Source organism: Athene noctua, chromosome 1 (genome assembly GCF_965140245.1).
Source record: "Athene noctua chromosome 1, bAthNoc1.hap1.1, whole genome shotgun sequence".
In the NCBI taxonomy this organism is placed as follows: Eukaryota; Metazoa; Chordata; class Aves; order Strigiformes; family Strigidae; genus Athene; species Athene noctua.
In genome coordinates this window covers 171,569,969-171,588,836 of record NC_134037.1, presented here as the reverse complement: position 1 = coordinate 171,588,836, position 18,868 = coordinate 171,569,969, and the positions used below count along the sequence as shown (strand labels likewise).

Sequence of the window (18,868 nt, the reverse complement as noted above, 5' to 3'; positions counted from 1 at the left end):
TTTTATTTCCTTGCTAAGAAAACAAGCAGGACTTAAAAGTAAGACACCTGCATGAAATTTAAAAGCTATACTTAGGAACACTCAGAAGTGGAAAAAAAAAAAAAATCAATAAAGCAAATCTGTAGAAACACTGTTTAAACAAGGTGGAAAAAAAAACCCTTTCTCTGTTATATAACGGCTGTTTTTCAGCTAATGTAACATTCAATCAATCAATTTTAATAAATATCACATAAATATCTTAAAATTAATGTGTAAGAAAAAATAGCACCATAATATCATTTCCACTCATTTTCTTTATTTTTTTTTTTCCCCTCTTTCTTAATGAACTAGTTTCTTGTCTACTTTCAGTATTTCACAGAGAGTCCACAGTACGGTCTTTCCCCAGACAGTAAGTCTCCTTGTTTGAATCTGCACCCACTCTTCTGTCTACAAAATCTCAGAATAATTTTTCTATAAATTAACTCACTAGCATTCTTTAGTGGCTCTAATATCAAAAGGTTACATCAAGCAAGTAGACCAAACCATACTTCAAATACCAGGAAATATTTTATCATTTTTATCTTTTAAACAATCTTTACTCTCTCTCTTGCAGCTTAAGCTCCTTCCCTATAATTTTTTTCTTTTATTTTTCTTTTAAATCAGAAAAGTTCTCTAAAATGTAAAAAATAATTTGAGATGATATTCCAACGTACACTCCATCTTCACTCCCTGGTCTTACTTCTCATCTGTCAGTATAATACTCAAGTCAGTATTTATATGCATTTGTGCATTTTACAAATGTAAATTTTAACAGTATTGATCTGGAATCCCTTTTTTTTTAAATTCTGAATCTTAGTTTAGTTTCTAGTAGTAAAGTGAACTTACGATTGGAATGTCCTGAATCACTGCCTGGTAAGCTGGAGTTAGAAATTCAAGCTCTCCTTCAGCATGGTCTGTATTCACTACACATTCAATCTCATAGACACGAACATCACAGGATGACTTCAGAAGAATCTGACAGCGGTAGCGACCAGCACCCCGAGGAATAAATTTCATAGGAAGCTCAACTGCATCACTTCTGTCTAAAAACAAAACCAAAAAATAGCAATGTTGTAAAGCTTTTCAGAAACATTGAATTCACAAGCAGCATCTGAGAAGAGTTCCAGTAAACTGTAGGAAAGTCTCCCCAGCAGTATATGCAACAATTGAAAACAAACAATAGAATAAAAGATCTATTGAATCTAGTAGAAAAGTTTGATGCATATAAATTTCTGTAAATATCAAAAAGTCTAGTTACTATACTTTTGCAAACAGTTACCATGAAAGATATCACAGACAGTACAGTATATTTGGCTAATAGTACCTCCAACAATGACTTAAATTCTGCTAAGTTTAGTAGTTCTCATAAAAGCTACTGATTAGACTTTTTCTATGCCAAATATTGGATTGAAAGTCTGATTTTCCAAAAATTCCAGAGGTGTCCGAGTTGGAACAAAATAATGAAAATTCCAATTTGCCCAATCCACAGCATGTAGGAAACACTCCCCACAGTAAGCTCTAGAGTAAGGAAGAAGCAAGACACACACTGTTCATCTTTGGACACAGCCAGGTCTAAGAAGTCTGCAGCAAAGACTTCCTCCACTGCTCTTGCTTAGAGAAAGGATCAGACTCTTTCACAGTATTTTAAGTCCTTCACTAGCCCTTGTAAAACACTTCCCAAAGGAGAAGGGAAGGGACATGAGGAACTCCAGTGTTTGACCATAGTAATAGTTCCCCAGTCCAATTCTCCCAAGAGTCTCTAATAAGCCTGAAAAACTACATGAAATTTGGAGCTGTAAAAACTTCACTGTAGTTTTACATGTAACAAAGACTGTTTCTTTTCACTGTTTTCCAAGGCTAGAAATCAACACCTAAAGTTGAAAAAGATAATGAGGAAGGTCAGAGACAATGTAATGATACGACAGATCTTTACAGGTGAAACTCCAAAAAAATTGCTTCTCCCTGAGAAATTCTTCTGGAATTTCCCCTCTTTAACTTGGCTTATTTTCTGATGGTATGTATGACAACTGGACTCAAACTATTCTAACATCTTCAATGATGACTACTGAATTTTAAAAGTGCAATCAATCTTCATTTGAAATGCTGCTCATTCTATTGCACAAAGTGCTGCTCCTCATGTATTCAGTTCTCATCTCTCTGAAAATGAACACCAAACTGAAGCTTTCTTGTTGCCTTGTGTCATCACTACTTCATTTTTTTCACAAAAATATCTTAAGTTCAAGAGATGAATCATACAGAATGACATTATTAATCTTTCAACATTACCAGGCTATCAAAAAGATTATAAATTGCACCTCAGGTTTAACCCTCTCTGAAATAAATTAGTTTGTTCTCTTTTAAAGACAAGATTAATGGCCTGGTAATTTTTGAAATATTACTCTTTTTTTCTGTTTTGTCACTAAGTTATTATCCCCATGGGCTACTTTCTACAAAAGTGACCTGAGTTTGTCAGTTACACAAGGAATGAAACTGTCCTCTCCATTCTTCAGCTCATTAGTACAGTCCCTAATTTTCCGCATTTATAAGAATTATTTCAGGATGTTGAAACACAATATTTACTTAAATTTAAAGTACACATTTTAAATACTTGCATTTCAAGATAAAGTAGATGTTTACAATGTACATTTGAAGAAAGATAATAGTGTACTGGAAGCTCCAAAATATTTCTGCATGAGTTTTACTTTCTTGCACTAAAAGGAAATTGTAATTAATAATTAGGGTTATCTTTCACTGATTTGGACCCATATTTGAAATGCACACTTTTAAACAGAAATGTCTTCTATAGAAAAATTTAAAAAGAAAACCAGGAAGAATCTTCCTACCCTTCTCATTCCATATTTATAATATTTCATTAAGCATTACTTCTGTTAAAATATTTGTTTCTTATGCATTAAAAAACCTACATTGATGAATAGGTCAGTTGAATAATTGAAATATTATGATCAATTACAATCAATGAAAAGGAAAGCAAGGCAATAGGTGATGTTTATTTAACATGGTAAGTATTTTATGCAATAAGGCACAGTTTCTGAAGCAAGACAGGATCTCCAAATCAAAATTATTACAGAAATCACTTCCATATGAATTAAAGGTGAAGGCTGTTTTTTTCCTGCAAAATGTTTTTTCATGCTAATTTTATATACACTAAACTGGGCTTAAAAGTTTCTCAGTTTACCATTTGTTCTTCTCAGTCTCATATTCAGCAAAGATTAGTCTAGGAACAAATTTAAAGACTTAATGAAAATAATCCATGAGGTGGCAACTGGTCTAAGAATTTCTGAGACAAAAGTAGTAACAGCAAGCAATGGGCAGCATTTATGTTATTTCCGTGCATAGGAAGCAGAGCCTGCATCCATGGAAATGAATGAGACTGCAAGCATTTCTCCAACAGTAAAAGTCAGGCAGAACAATACAGGGGTTTGGTACAGTTTCCTACCCTAGACAGGGTATTGATTGTTTCATGGGAATATATTTCATGTGAAACAGGCAAACAGTTTTGTTCTATAGATTTGTGTTCGACAAATGCCTATGGAAAATTTTTACTTTATTCTGAATCTGAATTGGATATAGTTGTGAGACTATTGTCAATACAGGGGTATTAGCAAAAATAAAACTCTTAGTGTGTAATATCACCACATGTTCTTGGAAAACTAAATTATAGCACACAGGTGTTGCTCATGTTCTCTGGCAACTGCCTGGAATCTTGTGCCATGTCCTTATGGCAAAAGACAATCTGATCACTATCTGGAATTATCAAAGTTCATGTTTTCTCATTTTTAAAAATCTTACAACTCATCATTTTAGATCTGCCTGACTTGAATTCAAACTTAAACCTCTAACTGCATTAGCCAACAGTACTTTTCAAAGAAAAGTAATGACATTCTTTTTGACATTAAAAGGCAAGAAAAAACATATTCTAGAGGTCAGTAACAATGGTGCTCAGTAGAGTAATTGCTTTTTAGCGCTATTACAAATTGTGGGAGGAGGGAAAGAGCAAGAATAGAAATGCTGTTCTTCCATATAACAATCTGCTGTCGTCATTTTTTAAGGTAGGAAACTATGGGCCTTCAGCGGTTAGTCAACTACTTGAACGTTATATTCAGCACTGATGGTTCTGTCTGTTTAGAAGCCCAAAGCTAGAAGCCCAAAGCTAAATTTCACAATGAACTTATTTCAGCCCCTGACACTGTGCATGTGTCACAAATAACAGGTTAAATTAACCTGAAGACTAAATTTACAGGTATGGACTCCTAGAAGCTTAAATAAACAACCATATTGAAGAGCTCAGACTCTGCTGACTTCTGTTTATATATCACATCTTCAAATGAGCTCATCTGAATTAGAATATCACTCTATTCAATAGTCTTGAAAAAGCAGTCACTCTTTTATATCCCTTAATGAGTGCTGATACGTTTTGGAATTTTTGTAATCACTGTGTATGTTTATTTGTTGATTTTCTTTCACTTTATCTGAATACAACAGATTTGTAGAAGAGTTTCTAAAAAATCTACTAACTGTTTATTGGTTCTTTTTTTCACTTGAATACAGCATATCATTACAACTATTAAACAAATAGTTAAATACACTTGCTCACTCAAAAAATGAAGATCTACTGTAAGAAAAAAGAGGAATGAAAGCAGGTTTTCCTTAAGTGATTTAAAAATGCAAACGGCAGAGATATTTTTCAATGTCTTGTCATGAATACTCAGCAGTCATGTTAATGTATCACATTCACAAGCCAGTGAAGAGCTGTGTGGCACTACAATAAAGATGAACAGAGAGTTTCTTGGGGACTTGCACTTTAGTATTTCTGAATAATACTTGTAAGAGCTTTAGAAACAAGCAGGCTATACATTCACTATGCCAATGGGCAACTGGAATGCTGCCAAGCAAAAAGTTTGCTTAATACAACTTACAATACATAGTAAAGCTGATGTGCTTTCTTAAGACATCCAATGCATAGCCCCTACTGAAAAGGATTAGGCAAATTATAAAGTATTACATTGAGAAAAATATAGTAGAGTAAGAATTCAAAGTCTCTTTATCTAAAATCATAAAAAAGACAGAGCTATGATCTCTCTAAAATGTACGTGCAAAATTTACAAATATCAGAAATTTCAAATGTGACTCTCCATGACTGGAAGAAGGAAGTGGCTGAGACAAGATCTTTAAAAAATAAGTAATAGAGGGGAAAAGAAGGAAGATTACACAAAACTTCCTACAAGCAAGGAGAGCTCAGAACTAATAAAAAGAGTGCACTGAATGCATAAGGAAATATTACATGCAGAGACTCAAAGACCAAGTTTTTATACCACTTACCGCAAAACAGTAAGTTAATGAAAAATAATTAAGGCTCAATGCCAAAAGATATAACAAGAGCTAGCTAAACATTTCTGTAGTCCATAATAACACACATGCCTTTCTTTTTTCAATCTAGAATTCTCTAAAGAAAGAAGGTTTCTTTAAAAAAAGAGAAAAAAGTGAGCCAGTAGTCTTTTTAACAGAAGCCACAAAGAATCCACAGTAATCTGAATAAATTAACTGTAGGAACAATTATCAAGAAAGCAGAAAATTTCTAACAATTCTTGATAACTCTGCAGAGAAAGCTTTTTCAACCATTCACTGGTGAGGAAAGAAAAAAAAAAAAAAAAAAGAAAAGAGGGCTCTTTTTGAATATTCTTTGCAAGTATAACAGCAGGCAGTCAGCATTGTCAAATCCTGTAGTAAGAAGCAACAGAACTCTGATATTATTTTTTGATAGTGAATCTAAATTAGATAGTAAAGTGGAACAACATTTTTTCACTGACAATGAATTGTGGACTTGCATTTCTTCCTGGACAACTTTAAAGCTGAAATAGTACAACACAGCCATCCAAAAAAGAAAGAAAAAAAAAAAAAAAAGGTTTAAGTTTTACTCTCCTGCCTAGGATTTTTATGTTTATCTTTATAAACTAGGAAAGAAACTAAACCATATGGCATGACTAAAAGCATTCTATGTGCATGCCTGTCTTAGAAAAGTTCAACAATGTACAGGCTTATAAAATACAGTGAGTGTATATGAGGACATACTTGTTTAGGTGCATATTCATTTGAAAATTATAAACTTACCATTATTTCAAAGAACTGCAACAATATATCATTGCTGATGTAATATATATTTATCATTACATGGCAACAGCAGTTGGTATTTGGTTATTATTACAATGTATAACAAAGTATTGATATGCTGGTTACTGACATGCTGTTGTATTAATTGCTATCAATCATTTATTCCCATATATTTTCTTTTGTTTAAAATACTTGTACTCCAATGGTATTACTATCAGGTTTCTGCTAATAGTATAATCAGCAATGTTAAGTCTTCTCAAAGCAGAGGATTGCAAACAAAAAAAGTCTGAAAAAGAAAATCAGTTCAACAGGAAGCCCTTCTTATAAAGTACTTGCCTGCTGTAGTATCCATGAACTGTCACATGCAAATACGTGAGGCATTCTATCTCGGTAATTTCTACATATTTCTTCCTCCGTTCCTCAAAGCCATCACCAGTGTCATGTTACAATATAAAAAGGCACAGCCTGTTCTAGAAAATTCCTGAATTTCTTAACTCTGGGAAAAATGCTTATTCTTACATTTGGATACCCACCACAGTGCTTTAGTTTTAGATATCAGTTGCAGTTTTATTATTGTATTATTAATCTTGTATTATTTAAGCAATTGCTCAAATTTATCTGTAGAATGTTTCTATTTCTACAACAGAGAAGATCCTATGTATGCCTGTACTTTATTTTTCAAATTTTGTGGGTATCAAAATTATGGTCCTTAATTTTTGTTAAACCTTGGTGCCAAGAATTTATGAATACCTTAAAATCTGATAACCAACTTTCATCTTCCAGAGAAAATTTTTTTCTCTTCTCCCTAATCATTCAACTGATTTTTATTTTAGCTTTGATTTTTCAGTACTCATTTATTTGAACTTGACGTCTAGAAATGTATAGTTCTATTTATTTTGTGCAATTTTAGCTTTTAAGTACTTTACTGTTCTTCCCCTGTTTGTATAAGTTGACTGTATCAAATGTTTATTTCACTTTTAATACCAAAAGACATGTTATTGGACATTTATCTTAATATTAGAATTTCACCAAGTAATTCTTATATTAAGCCCTAGTCTGACAGTTGGAACAAAAGTGTATATTTTAGGAAAGCTTCTCCTTTCTTTTTTATAAGACTAAGTGGTAGAATGTTGTTCCTGTTGAGTTTGTGTCAGTATTTAATAAACCTCACTCTCACATCATTTTACAGGTTCATTACAAATCTCTGTGTTACGTAGAAAGCACTCTGCTTTCTGCATAGAGCCCTTCACAGTCAGACATAATCTCCCTTTTTAAGTACTTACAGGTAACCTGGACAGGACCTCTTTCCCTCAGAGATCACCAAGTGATCAAGCTATCGAAGCTTTCAAGACCTTGAAATAATTACTATAGCACTTTCCTGAACCTTTCCTCATTTCTAACCTCCCTTCTCAAGTACAGAAACCAGAACTGGATGTGATGTTCCAGTAATAGACCCCCTTTCATAAAATGGTAACAGCATTTTTCAGTACCTACACTGTATTTTTCCAGTTATGCATTCAAGGATCCTTGTTTTTCAAAATTTACAAAAAATTCCTTAGTGAAAGAGAGAGGACTAAGTCAGAAAAACACGGTGGGAAATAAGGCTGAAAGCTTTAGTTCACACTATGAGATAAGTACTCTGCTACTTGGCAGATTTCTTGGACATCACTTTGCAAAACAAAGCCCTTCCCTTTTATCCTGTTATTTCATCATTGATACATATTACTTAGTATAAACCCAATGTTCAGATAAACCCAACTCATGAGCAAGCTATTCTGCTTAGTTAAAACTGATCTTTCATTAACTGCTGATAGGACAAATAGGATGGATTTTTGTGTTGGTTTTCACAGTTTTACCCAAAAATCCATAGCCATTTCCTTCTTTCCCCACCATAATTGGTGCTGTGCTTCTAGACAGGAGCAGCAGATATACAGCAGATAAACTGCTTATAAACTCTATTAAACAAAGATAATATAATAGCTGACTTGCCAAACATCCTCCTTATTTACAGGAAGAGCATGTTCTTTGATACAGATACAGTTCTACAGAATTAGTCTTCTGCATGGCAGGAAATCTTTAGGAAAAACTGTAAAGAGTAATAATTATCAAGATTATAAACATATATATGCATTACAGTGTTAGTGACACTGGCAAATAGATTAAGAAGCTTTAAAGCGTGTCTTTACAAAATAACAGCAAAATGTACTAAATATTAAATTATCGTTTTATCCTAAAGGTGAACATAATACGTGAAGTCAGATGGATGTTCATCAAATTACAACTCCGAGCCATAAAGCCTCTCTATTCAAAGTTTCTTATGTTTTCACCTTTAGAAGGAAGACAGGGAGTGACACTAGGACAGCACAACATTCTTCCAGTCATGGCATGGGACAAGTCCAAATATACATGTAATACAAATAAAATAAAATTAATAAAATAATTACAATTAAAGAAAAATAGTGTCTTCCTCTCAGATCCAGTAATGATAAGAAACGGGCACTGCCAACACCAGATCTATTACTGGCTTTAGAGAATCAGTATCTTCTAAGTCTCACAAATCACTAAGACTGCACCAAATACAAAATGAGCCTTGACACTGACAGTCATGCAAGCAGATGTCAGAGTCCACTGATGAAAATCTAAATCACATATGAGCACCCTGACCCCTAAAGGCTTCATTTGTCAAATAAGCTTGAAGCTTTTGCTGTCTCACCACATGTTCTTCCACACAGACTCCAGTTTTCAGTAAATCTTCTGAATCTTGATTCTGAACAGAGAGTCAGGTAAAGGATACTCTGATCTGTTTTCTGAGGATTAATGTCCTTCACCACAGCAGTAAACCTACTCATACACCAGCATAAGAGAGAGGTCTTCCAAAAGTTTTTCACAAAACAAAAACACCTGTAGGAAATACAACTATTCTCTAATTAATTCATTATTGCAGAAGAAACACATCCAGGCTAATATTTAAATCCTTCTCACTGTTGCAAGACAAAACAACTTTCTACTAATATACAGTAGAAATACCTATTCAACAGATATACCTGGAATGAAAACTATTAAGATAAAGACATATATCATCATTTTTCAGAGCCATATTTTGAATCAGAATATTTTAAATAAATCTGTTGTATGAAGGAAGAGTAAAAAGGAATGCTACCGCTTTCACTTTTTAATCCTATTTGTGCCTCAGTATCCTGGATGATTAAGACCACCAAATGTAATTAAATTTTTATTGCTATACTGTCAATTAAATCATAGAACTGAAGTCTGAAAATTTACATGATAAGGAGCTAGAATAAAACCTCAAAATATAAACAATAAAATGAAAAGATAACAAAATCTTTGTTATTGAACAGTGACTATGTAATTTTGCTTTAAAAGATTAAGACTTTATTCAGAAAAAAAACCCTAAGATGCAAGAAAATTTATAGCATGTGAACAATGGAATACTACGAAGAAACAACAGAATTACAGATAATGCTTTGTTATAGATTTAAAGCCCAGGAAATTGCTTTGGAGGCATAAATAAGTAAGTAAATAAATAAATTATTTAAAAAAAGAGATTGCTCTGATTAAACCCAATACTGAGCAAGTATATAAAATAATATTTAAAAGTCATAGACAGAAGGAGATAAGGGCTACCACAGATCATGAAAAAATATTAATGCATATTTTAAAACCAAGCATATAATTATCAACAAAATATATATACTGATTAGAAAATATTAGTAACATGAACAAGTCCATCCACATCTGATACAGTACAGGTAATTTTTTTTACTTAGCCGTCTGATATAACTATATAAAACACAACAGGAAAACATTGAAAAGTACATTTCATCTCTAACAGTAAGAATGATGTATGCCAAATAATGATTTAAACTTTAATTCTTGATTGTTAGTTGTTCTGTACTTTATGTATTGGAAAGTACGGCAATGAAAACATAACATCACATATTTCTAACTACAGACCAGAATTTGATTTAACATTATAGACTCAGTCATTTGTGGGTAATATTTTCATAAATTAGCACAGAATCAAAAACTATCAGGTTTGGAGGTGCCACGTAGATTTGGGGCAGAATACAAAACTGAGATCCTCTCTGCTAAGGAATGGGAATGATACTGATCTTTAGGTATCATTCTAAGGTCGGGGGGGGTGGGGGGGTGTTGGTGGGTTTTTTTTAATTTACAGTAAATATAAGACTAAAATTCGATCATGCTAATCTGGGTATTTACTGGGGCCTCTAAATGAAACCATATTATAAGTAATGAAATGACCAAATAGATTTTATTAACATTGTACAGTCAACATATTGTTCGTTATTACTGGTAGAAATTGAATTTATATCCTGTTGTGTTACACAGAATATAAACAATAAAAATAATAAAAAGCCCCCTATCATAGAGGCATAGAATATGAAAAAAATAATGTCCCTTTCCAACATCAACATGTATGATACATGCAAACATCTGACCATAACACAACTGTATCTTGTTATTTCCACATTTAGTGGAAAAAGGTATTATGGGGAAAATGTAGATCGACTACCTTAAACCACCTGGTTACATAAAATTCAGTTCTATAATGAAGGGGTTCCATGTAGTATGACAGTTACTTAATTAAGCCTGCTGATTATGTTGCTGAAAACCTTATCACAACCCTTTCTTAATTTTCTCTGATTTCATTAGAAGCTTTCTTGGAAAAGAAAAGGAAGCAGAATAGAAAAGGCAGATTTGATAAGAACAAATTATAGGAGCAAGAACACCTTAGTACAGTTGCATAGTAATGAGTAAAACTTTTACTCTAGGTTATACAGTTTCATCAAGAGAAGTGCGGCCAGCAGGTTGAGGGAGGTGATTTTCGTCCTCTACTCTGCTCTTATGAGACGCCACCTGGAGTACCCGCTCTGGCACCCCCAACATCAGAAAGACATGGACCTGCTCGAGTGAGTCTAGAGGAGGCCACAAAGACTATCAGGGAGCTTGAGTACCTCCCCTGTGAGGACAGGCTGAGAGAGTTGAGCTTCTTCAGCCTGGAGAAGGCTCCAGGGTGACATAGCAGCCTTCCAGCACTTAAGTGGGACCTACAGGAAAGCTGGAGAGGGACTTTTTACAAGGACATGTAGTGACAGGACAAGGACTAATGGCTCTAAACTGAAAGAGAGTAGATCCCAATTAGATGTAAGGAAGAAATTCTTCACTGTGAGGGTGGTGAGGCACTGGCACAGGTTGCCCAGAGAGGTTGTGGCTGCCCCCTCCCTGGCAGTGTTCAGGGCCAGGTTGGACGGGGCTTTGAGCAACCTGGTCTAGTGGAAGGTGTCCCTGCCCATGGCAGGGGCGTTGGAACTAGATGATCTGTAAGGTCCCTTACAACCCAAACCATTCTGTGATCGATAATTCTATAGTTTAATATTGGTGGGTTTATGGCCCTTTTGTTTTGCACCAGCTGTCATTCCTTGTGTTTGTAGCTTCACTCATCACACAACAATTTCTCCACTTCAATGTCACATTTTCCTTTTGTCATTAACCACAGAAGCAATGACTCCCTGACTAATAAGGGATTACAGCAAGGGGTGGGAGAAATACCAGAAAACAAAGACATAGCATCCATTAATAAAAATCTTGAACCAAGTGTAGCTTGTATTGGTTTTGCTCTGGAAACACACACATACAGAGATGAGACAAGACAAAGTATTTCTATGGATGCTTTATCCAAGTACACCAGCAACTTGGTAATTTGGTGAAGCACAGAACTGGTTGTGAATGCTATTTTTCTGTTGTTTAAAATCTGGAGCCATTATTTTAATTCCATTTGACATTTTATCCTTTTTATTCTTTAATAACACACCACTAAGAAAAAGGCAATATATTTCCATATTAATTATGCCTAACATGAGTTTCTAAATGCTCAATCCACTACTCTTTGGTTTATAAAGCATTGAAGTTTCACTGTAAATTACCTTTCTCCTGAGTTATTTACAGGGATTGAATTATTTCCCAGACTACTTCTGATGATCCAGAGAAACTAAAGCTCTTAAGGATCCTATCTGAGACAATGGTGAACAATCACTGCGGTATGTGAAGTGATCTTCTTACATGCCAAATTTTTACACAGCAAATAATTACAGGGTACATTCTGCATATCACCAGGAGGAGCTTTAAGAGGATGAGGTTATTCAAAGTGTGGTTCAATGCACAGGTGAGACCAAAGGATCTTTAACAGAGTTGGGTTGAGGATTAGACCATGTCCTTAGGCATTCTGCTAATGGCAGATTTACTAGATGATGTCCTTCCATATGCAGTGAGTACAGACTCCTTGGGTAACTTAACACTGATGCAGCATAGGGGCTGTGCTTGAACTGCTTAGCAGGCACACAGAATTCAAAGTGATTGCGGGGTTGCTGTTGTCCTAAACATTATTTTCTAGCACTTCAACATTTTTGTGGTTTGTCTTTTTCAAATTCTTTCAGAATTTCCATAAACTTCTTTCAGACACCAGACTCTTCACCTCTGACAACACTGTGTGCTGAGACAAGACCATCTCCCCAATTCTTACGATGCTTCCAATTTATCTGTAGATCTCATTAGCCATTTCAGCATTAAGAAAGAGCTCACACTGAGATAATATTTCGTGTGACTGACAGTCCTTTTCACTAACAACTGTTTTCCAAAGCCAGCCTCGCACCTGGTTTAGCATTCAGACTCTGTTCCACATACAGTACTACATGTTTAATTGCACTAAAATACATAGTTTATAACTATATAGCAATTCTAACTATTCTTTCACAAAGTCTGGGTCATTGCTAACTCAGCAAAGACTTTGCATAATCAAAAGTACTGATGAAAAGTAGTTAACACTGTCCAACAAGTACTGGTTCCTGAAGGCTCACTTTCTGAAGACTCTCTAGTAACAAATTAACAAGAAAATTTGCTACATCTATTATTTCAGTTCCATACAAGTATATGGTTTGGGTTTTGACCAAGATGTCATATTCGAAGTAAGGTAAACATATTGTATTTTTTTTAATCTATTAGATCTGTAATACTGTCAAAAATGTAATAAGGTTATTTAACAAGAACTATTTTACAAGAAAATGTGTTGAGTGGCATTGATTTTTACCTTCTAATTCCCTGTTGGCAGAGTTCTTAAAATAATGGCTGGACACTTTTTTTGCTACTGCAGTCTAACAAATTCTGATCCAAGGACTGATTTTAGTTAGTTTGCTTCCACCTTTGTTTTTCTTCATAAATCTAAGCACTCTGTCATTTATTCAGAGAAGCAGCTACTCCCACCCTAAGGAAAGCTACCACCATGGCTAAAATACTGCTGCTTCTTCAGGTAATGAAGTTAAAATTTTCAGCTGAGACCAATGTTTTGCCCCCATCCACAGGAACACCACCTGGGGACTTCTGTCACAATATTAGATCTCCTAAGAGCCTGTAAATATTCCTGTGTTTCCTCATTAGCACAATAAATACACTGAATCAGCCAGCCCTGTCGTTGTACTGAACACATCTTTGCCTGTTTTCATGCTAACAGCTGATTATCTCAGCTTCCCTTCTTAGATGTTCTTTAACTCACCACCTCACTGAATTCACTACCAAAGCCCCATTTAGTTTTCTGCATCATCTTGACATTAGTAGTCCCTCATGTAACTATTTAAGTGTCCTAGGAAGAAAAAATAAATATCAAAAAGATTGTGTTTACTGCAGTATGATTTTGTTTCTGAATTTCCATCGCTTACTTCCCTATTTCAGATACTTTTATAATTTCTTTTGATGGATAAAGAGGCAGTATTAACTAACAGTAAATTACCACTTCCTTACTGTAATGTAGTTTCTTCACTGCATATTAGCAAATAATATTCTAACATTTTCAAATATGTTCATTCACATTTCAACTTTAAAAATAACCTGAGAAGTTACTAAGCAACAGCGACCTGCCATCTGGTCAGTTAACAACCTTTGTTCTGAGATCTTGAAGGAGGTCTTCTTATATACTTATCAGATTTTTGTGCAGATTTTGCTCTCTTCTCCAGCTGGTATTCCTCTATTCTACAGTGCAATCTAAAGAATCCCCGAAGGTACTCAACAAAGCCTTTATGACTTTTTTTAGTTCACCTCTACATCAATTATTACAAACACAGGTAATTATTTTTTAACTCGACAACAAAAGTATTTTAACTAGGATTTAAATATCCTGTCACTCAAGAAACATTTCAGCCTTCAACCTCTCTTACATCTATTCTACAACTTCTACTGACTAGTAGTCCTCTAGTCCCTTGTCAGGCTAGTCTTGCTTCTAATACTGCAATAACTATTGTCATCTTCCTAAAAATGTGCCTAGTGACACTCTAAAGTGTTTTACAGCACATCTAAGTAGAATGAATCTATAACAAAAAGAGTTGTCAGAAATAATTGATAAATTCCATATTTTTGTTCCAGAAAAGTAACAAAAACACAAGGGATATACCAAGTATGAAAACAAACATACAGCATGAAAGCGCATGACTGATTCCAATGGCACTTGGAGAAAGGAACTGAAGAAACATGCAGGAGGACTCTATTGATCAAGAAAAGAAGTGATGAAACAAAACTATGGATGGACTGACTTTAATTCAAGCCTTTACTAAATTTGCTAAGAAACCTACTACTTACATTCTAAGTAGCAAAACAAAAAATTATTTGTGTTGCTATCAGATACCCATGGGACATTACATTAGCTGTGATATAACCATGAACAGACCCTAGCAGGTAAATATAAACACAAATTTTATCACAGAATCATTTAGGTTGGAAAAGACCTTTAAGATCATCGAGTCCAACCATTAATCCAGCACTACTAAGTCCACAACTAAACCATGTCCCTAAGCAACACATCTACAAATCTTTTAAATCTCTTCAGGGATGGTGACTCAAACCTTTCCATGAACAGCCTGTTCCAGTGCCTGACAACCCTTCCAGTAAAGGCATTTTTCCTAATATTCAGTTAAAACCTCCCCTGGCACAACTTAAAGCCATTTCCTCTTGTCCTATAATTTGTTACTTAGGAGAAGAGACTGACATTCAACTTGCTACAACCTCTTTACAGGTAGTGGTAGGTCTCCTCTGAGCCTCCCTTTTGCCAGACTAAACAACCCCACTTCCCTCAGCCACTCAACATTTTAAAGAAAGTAATTAAGATTTCAGTATAAAATTTCAGATACTAGAAAAATCAGAGGCAACAGAGACTGACCAAAGCTGACAAGATCACTCAGAAGGCTAATGCACAACTTTTCTCAGTGATGAGGGACAGGCAGAAAACAGCATACAATTAGTTGTCACCTCCCTCTGGCTGAGGAGAGGCTGTAGTGCTAGGACCTGCACAATAGGCCCTAAAACAAGGTTGACTTCTAGATGAACCTCACAACCAAACATTATCCATTACTAATATCTGCTAATTAGTAGAATCTGTATTACTATTAGAGCTTATTATTAGTATCTGATCATTAACAAAATATGTATGCTCATTAGGGAAAGATGTAGCTTAGACAAAATATGATTGATAGCGAGGATAAAATGTCATGAGAATGTCTCCAACTTTCCTTGTAGGGCCTTATTCAAGGCTGAGAAACCAGGAGTCTGGTCTTGTTGGAAACTTTGTGGGAACAGAACCCACAGTAGATAGAGACTCCCTTGGTTCTGTTTAGCCTTGTTCAAGGCTGAGAACTCAAGTGTTTATTTTTCTTAGTGTTTTATTCTGTATTACTTGGCTATATCCTTTAATTATTAACAATAAAATAGGCCTACTCTTTTCACTCTGAGTTTGTCATCCTCAATCAGCAAAACAGAGGCAAACAAGAAAAGATGTCACATAACTGGCACAATTCGAACACTGATCAGTGCTGAATGAGAAGTGGAAGTAAGAAATGAGCACAAATTCAGGATCTATCAGATAAACAAACCAAACAAATTTCTCTTTTAGAGAAAGCCTCCTGTGGTTGTGTGCCTTTGAGAAAACCAGGGGCAAGTGGAAAGCACTGTTTTGAGCTAATAAAATAGAATTTGAGTAGTGATGACAAAGATAAGGTTGAGGACTCGATCAATAGTAGAATGGAAAGATAATTTTCTGGATCTATTTAGGAAAACCTTAAAAATACAGATTATTTCAGAAAAAAAAAAAAACAAAAACAAAAACAAAAACAAAAACCAACCAAACAACAAACATATTTAAGACTAATCTTACCTGTTTGCTGAAGTGAAAGGTCTTTTGCTGGTGGAACTTTCAAATTAACTCTGCTTGATGCCAATACTGGTATAGAGAACTTCTCAGGAACCTCAAAAAATTCTTGCATGCTGGCTTCTACACTGTAATCCACATACTTTAACTCCGGTGGGAATTTACGAGGTTTCAGGAGTGCATGTCTCTGGAAGTGAAGGAATAATGTATACATACAAACAATCATCTCATAATAATTTCAGGTTAAGAAATGTAAAAATTATACAAGCTAAAGCATGTAATTCTAAAACTGAATTGGCAATTAGGCAAGTTATATAGAAATTATTGAAAGATCCTTCCAAATAAAAACTGTCTAATTTTTTTAGACATCATGCATTTGAAACATTCGTTTAAGAAAAATGTATTTTTAGATTTACAGTAAAAACACCTCCTACCCAGAAACCACTCTGCAAGTGTGGTTTATAAGTAAGTATTCAGGGAAGGCAAGAAAACGGCATAAAAACCATGGAAAGTAAAGCATATTTTGTATCAGATGTAGACAGATGTTTCTTCTTTTACTTCATAAAGTTTCTGAATAAAAAAAAATCATGAAAAAGAAAAAACATTTTGATATTTTGTAAGGGACAACTATACAGTTAGCTGAGCTCACTTTCATACTTTAATGTTGAAACTATATTTTAGAAATCAAAGCATTTAGAATTAATTTTAGAGACAAAGAAGCTCCTCCTCTTGATAAAAAGCATTGCTAATCAACACCATGAAACATTAGTAAAGGATTAGCACAGTACATAAAGGCAAACTCAAAACAGGCATCTAAACCTTAATGAACTAAATTTGACTCCTTTAAAATAACATTACAAAAATAATTCAATTATTTAAAACACTACTTGCTCAAAATTGCCATTTTCAATCCAATAACACAATATAACTGCAATGCTCAAGATTAATTTTAAGTTGAACAAGTTTAAAATCTGAAACCAGTCACATCTTTTTTATAGACAAGTCTTTGAATTAATGACTATTGGCAATTATCTTGAAGCAAACCTAAGGAGGAGATAAATACAGAAATGTTCAGTTTGTGCTAGGAAAACTGGTTCATTCCCAAAGTGTATTGGCTTGAAATAATGCCAGGACAGCAGGCATCACAATATGTATTGCAATAGGACAAGGAATGGAGAATTCATTGTTGGAATTCAAAAAGACAATTTAAAAGGAAAGTTGGTTGTTCTTAAGGATTACTATTTAGGGTAATATGGTCAAATTACTGTTCAGATCAACTGGGCTGGGGTTCAGCTTTGGGTTGGTAGTTTGTCTCTTTTTTCTGTTTTAATACAAAGCTCACATTCCCTTGCAGTTTTAGAAAGCAGGCATATCTCTGACATTGCTTTGTTTTGCCCATTAATCTGTCCATCCAAAGTATCAATATGGTGTTAAACACAAAGTACATATGGAATTTGGGAACCTGCTAAGCTTTAGTTGCTAATATAGATTTTTGGCACGATAAATACAGAAAGAGATTGCTATTCAAGATTCTTAATCTATGAAAAACAACTGGACAGATGTATGTGACTAAAATAACACCCATCAAAACAACATGTTAACATACTCTTTTTTTTTTTTTTCCCCCCGTATTTGCACCACTTTACAGCGCAAATATAATTTACAGAAAGGACAAGAAGAATTGTTAGTGAGTTGAAAACCTGAACTCATTATTTATTAATTTCTACCATGCAAGACTGGAAGTTCACTGATAATACTTTCTCTCTGACACACACAAAATAAATTAAAAAATCAATAGGTGTTAATAATTCACTGCTATAATAATAGCAAGTTCTATTTCTCTCTGATAGGACTGAAATGACAGAAGACTTTGCAGTGGGAAAAAGATATTTCATTCTCACTTGTACTGAGAAGTTCCAAACCAAAATAATTACATATATTTACCAGTTTAAAATTGACTTTGATCTTCTGCATATTCAAATATGAATTTATACCTACATCTGATTTTGGTAATTAGATTATTTTCCAACACTGAAATAAAAATTCAACATGATTAAAAAGTTTTGGGAAGTTTTAATTGACAAAATGATTGTAAGATGACCTTTGGTGAAGGACTGAACACATTTAAATTATCCTGAAGAGATATTTTATGATTTAAAAAATCACTGAAGTACTTTATTTTAAGATCCTTGTTCATGCTATCTCATTTTTAAAGATATATTAAGAAAAAAGAGAGCTGGTTAGTATTACATAGTCTATGAACATTTCAAATATTTGGTGGTACCTTATCAAATATTAAAGGATGAAAATGTTTTTAATGAGAGACCTAGATCTTTTTGAAAGGGGAGAAAGAAAATCCTGCAAACACACACAGGACTAAACCCTGTTGCCTCAAAGGGTAACATTTCCAAGAAAAGATAAAATATCCAAAACAATTCAGATAAATGTTGCAACTGCTCTCTTCCTTTTTAGTATTTTTCAGGGCAGTGAAAGTTA

The 18,868-nt window shown here is 34.2% G+C and overlaps 1 protein-coding gene across 1 annotated transcript in view; it reads right to left on the bottom strand.

The window, feature by feature from the left end:
* Window positions 1-18,868, bottom strand: part of CFAP47 (cilia and flagella associated protein 47) — a 341,722-nt gene that overhangs the window by 170,459 nt on the left and 152,395 nt on the right. Inside the window, exons 45-46 of the mRNA XM_074929626.1 lie at window positions 16,379-16,559; window positions 865-1,061 (exon numbers count right to left, since the gene is read on the bottom strand). Coding sequence (XP_074785727.1) covers window positions 865-1,061; window positions 16,379-16,559 — 378 coding nt within the window. The remainder of the gene's footprint in view (window positions 1-864; window positions 1,062-16,378; window positions 16,560-18,868) is intronic.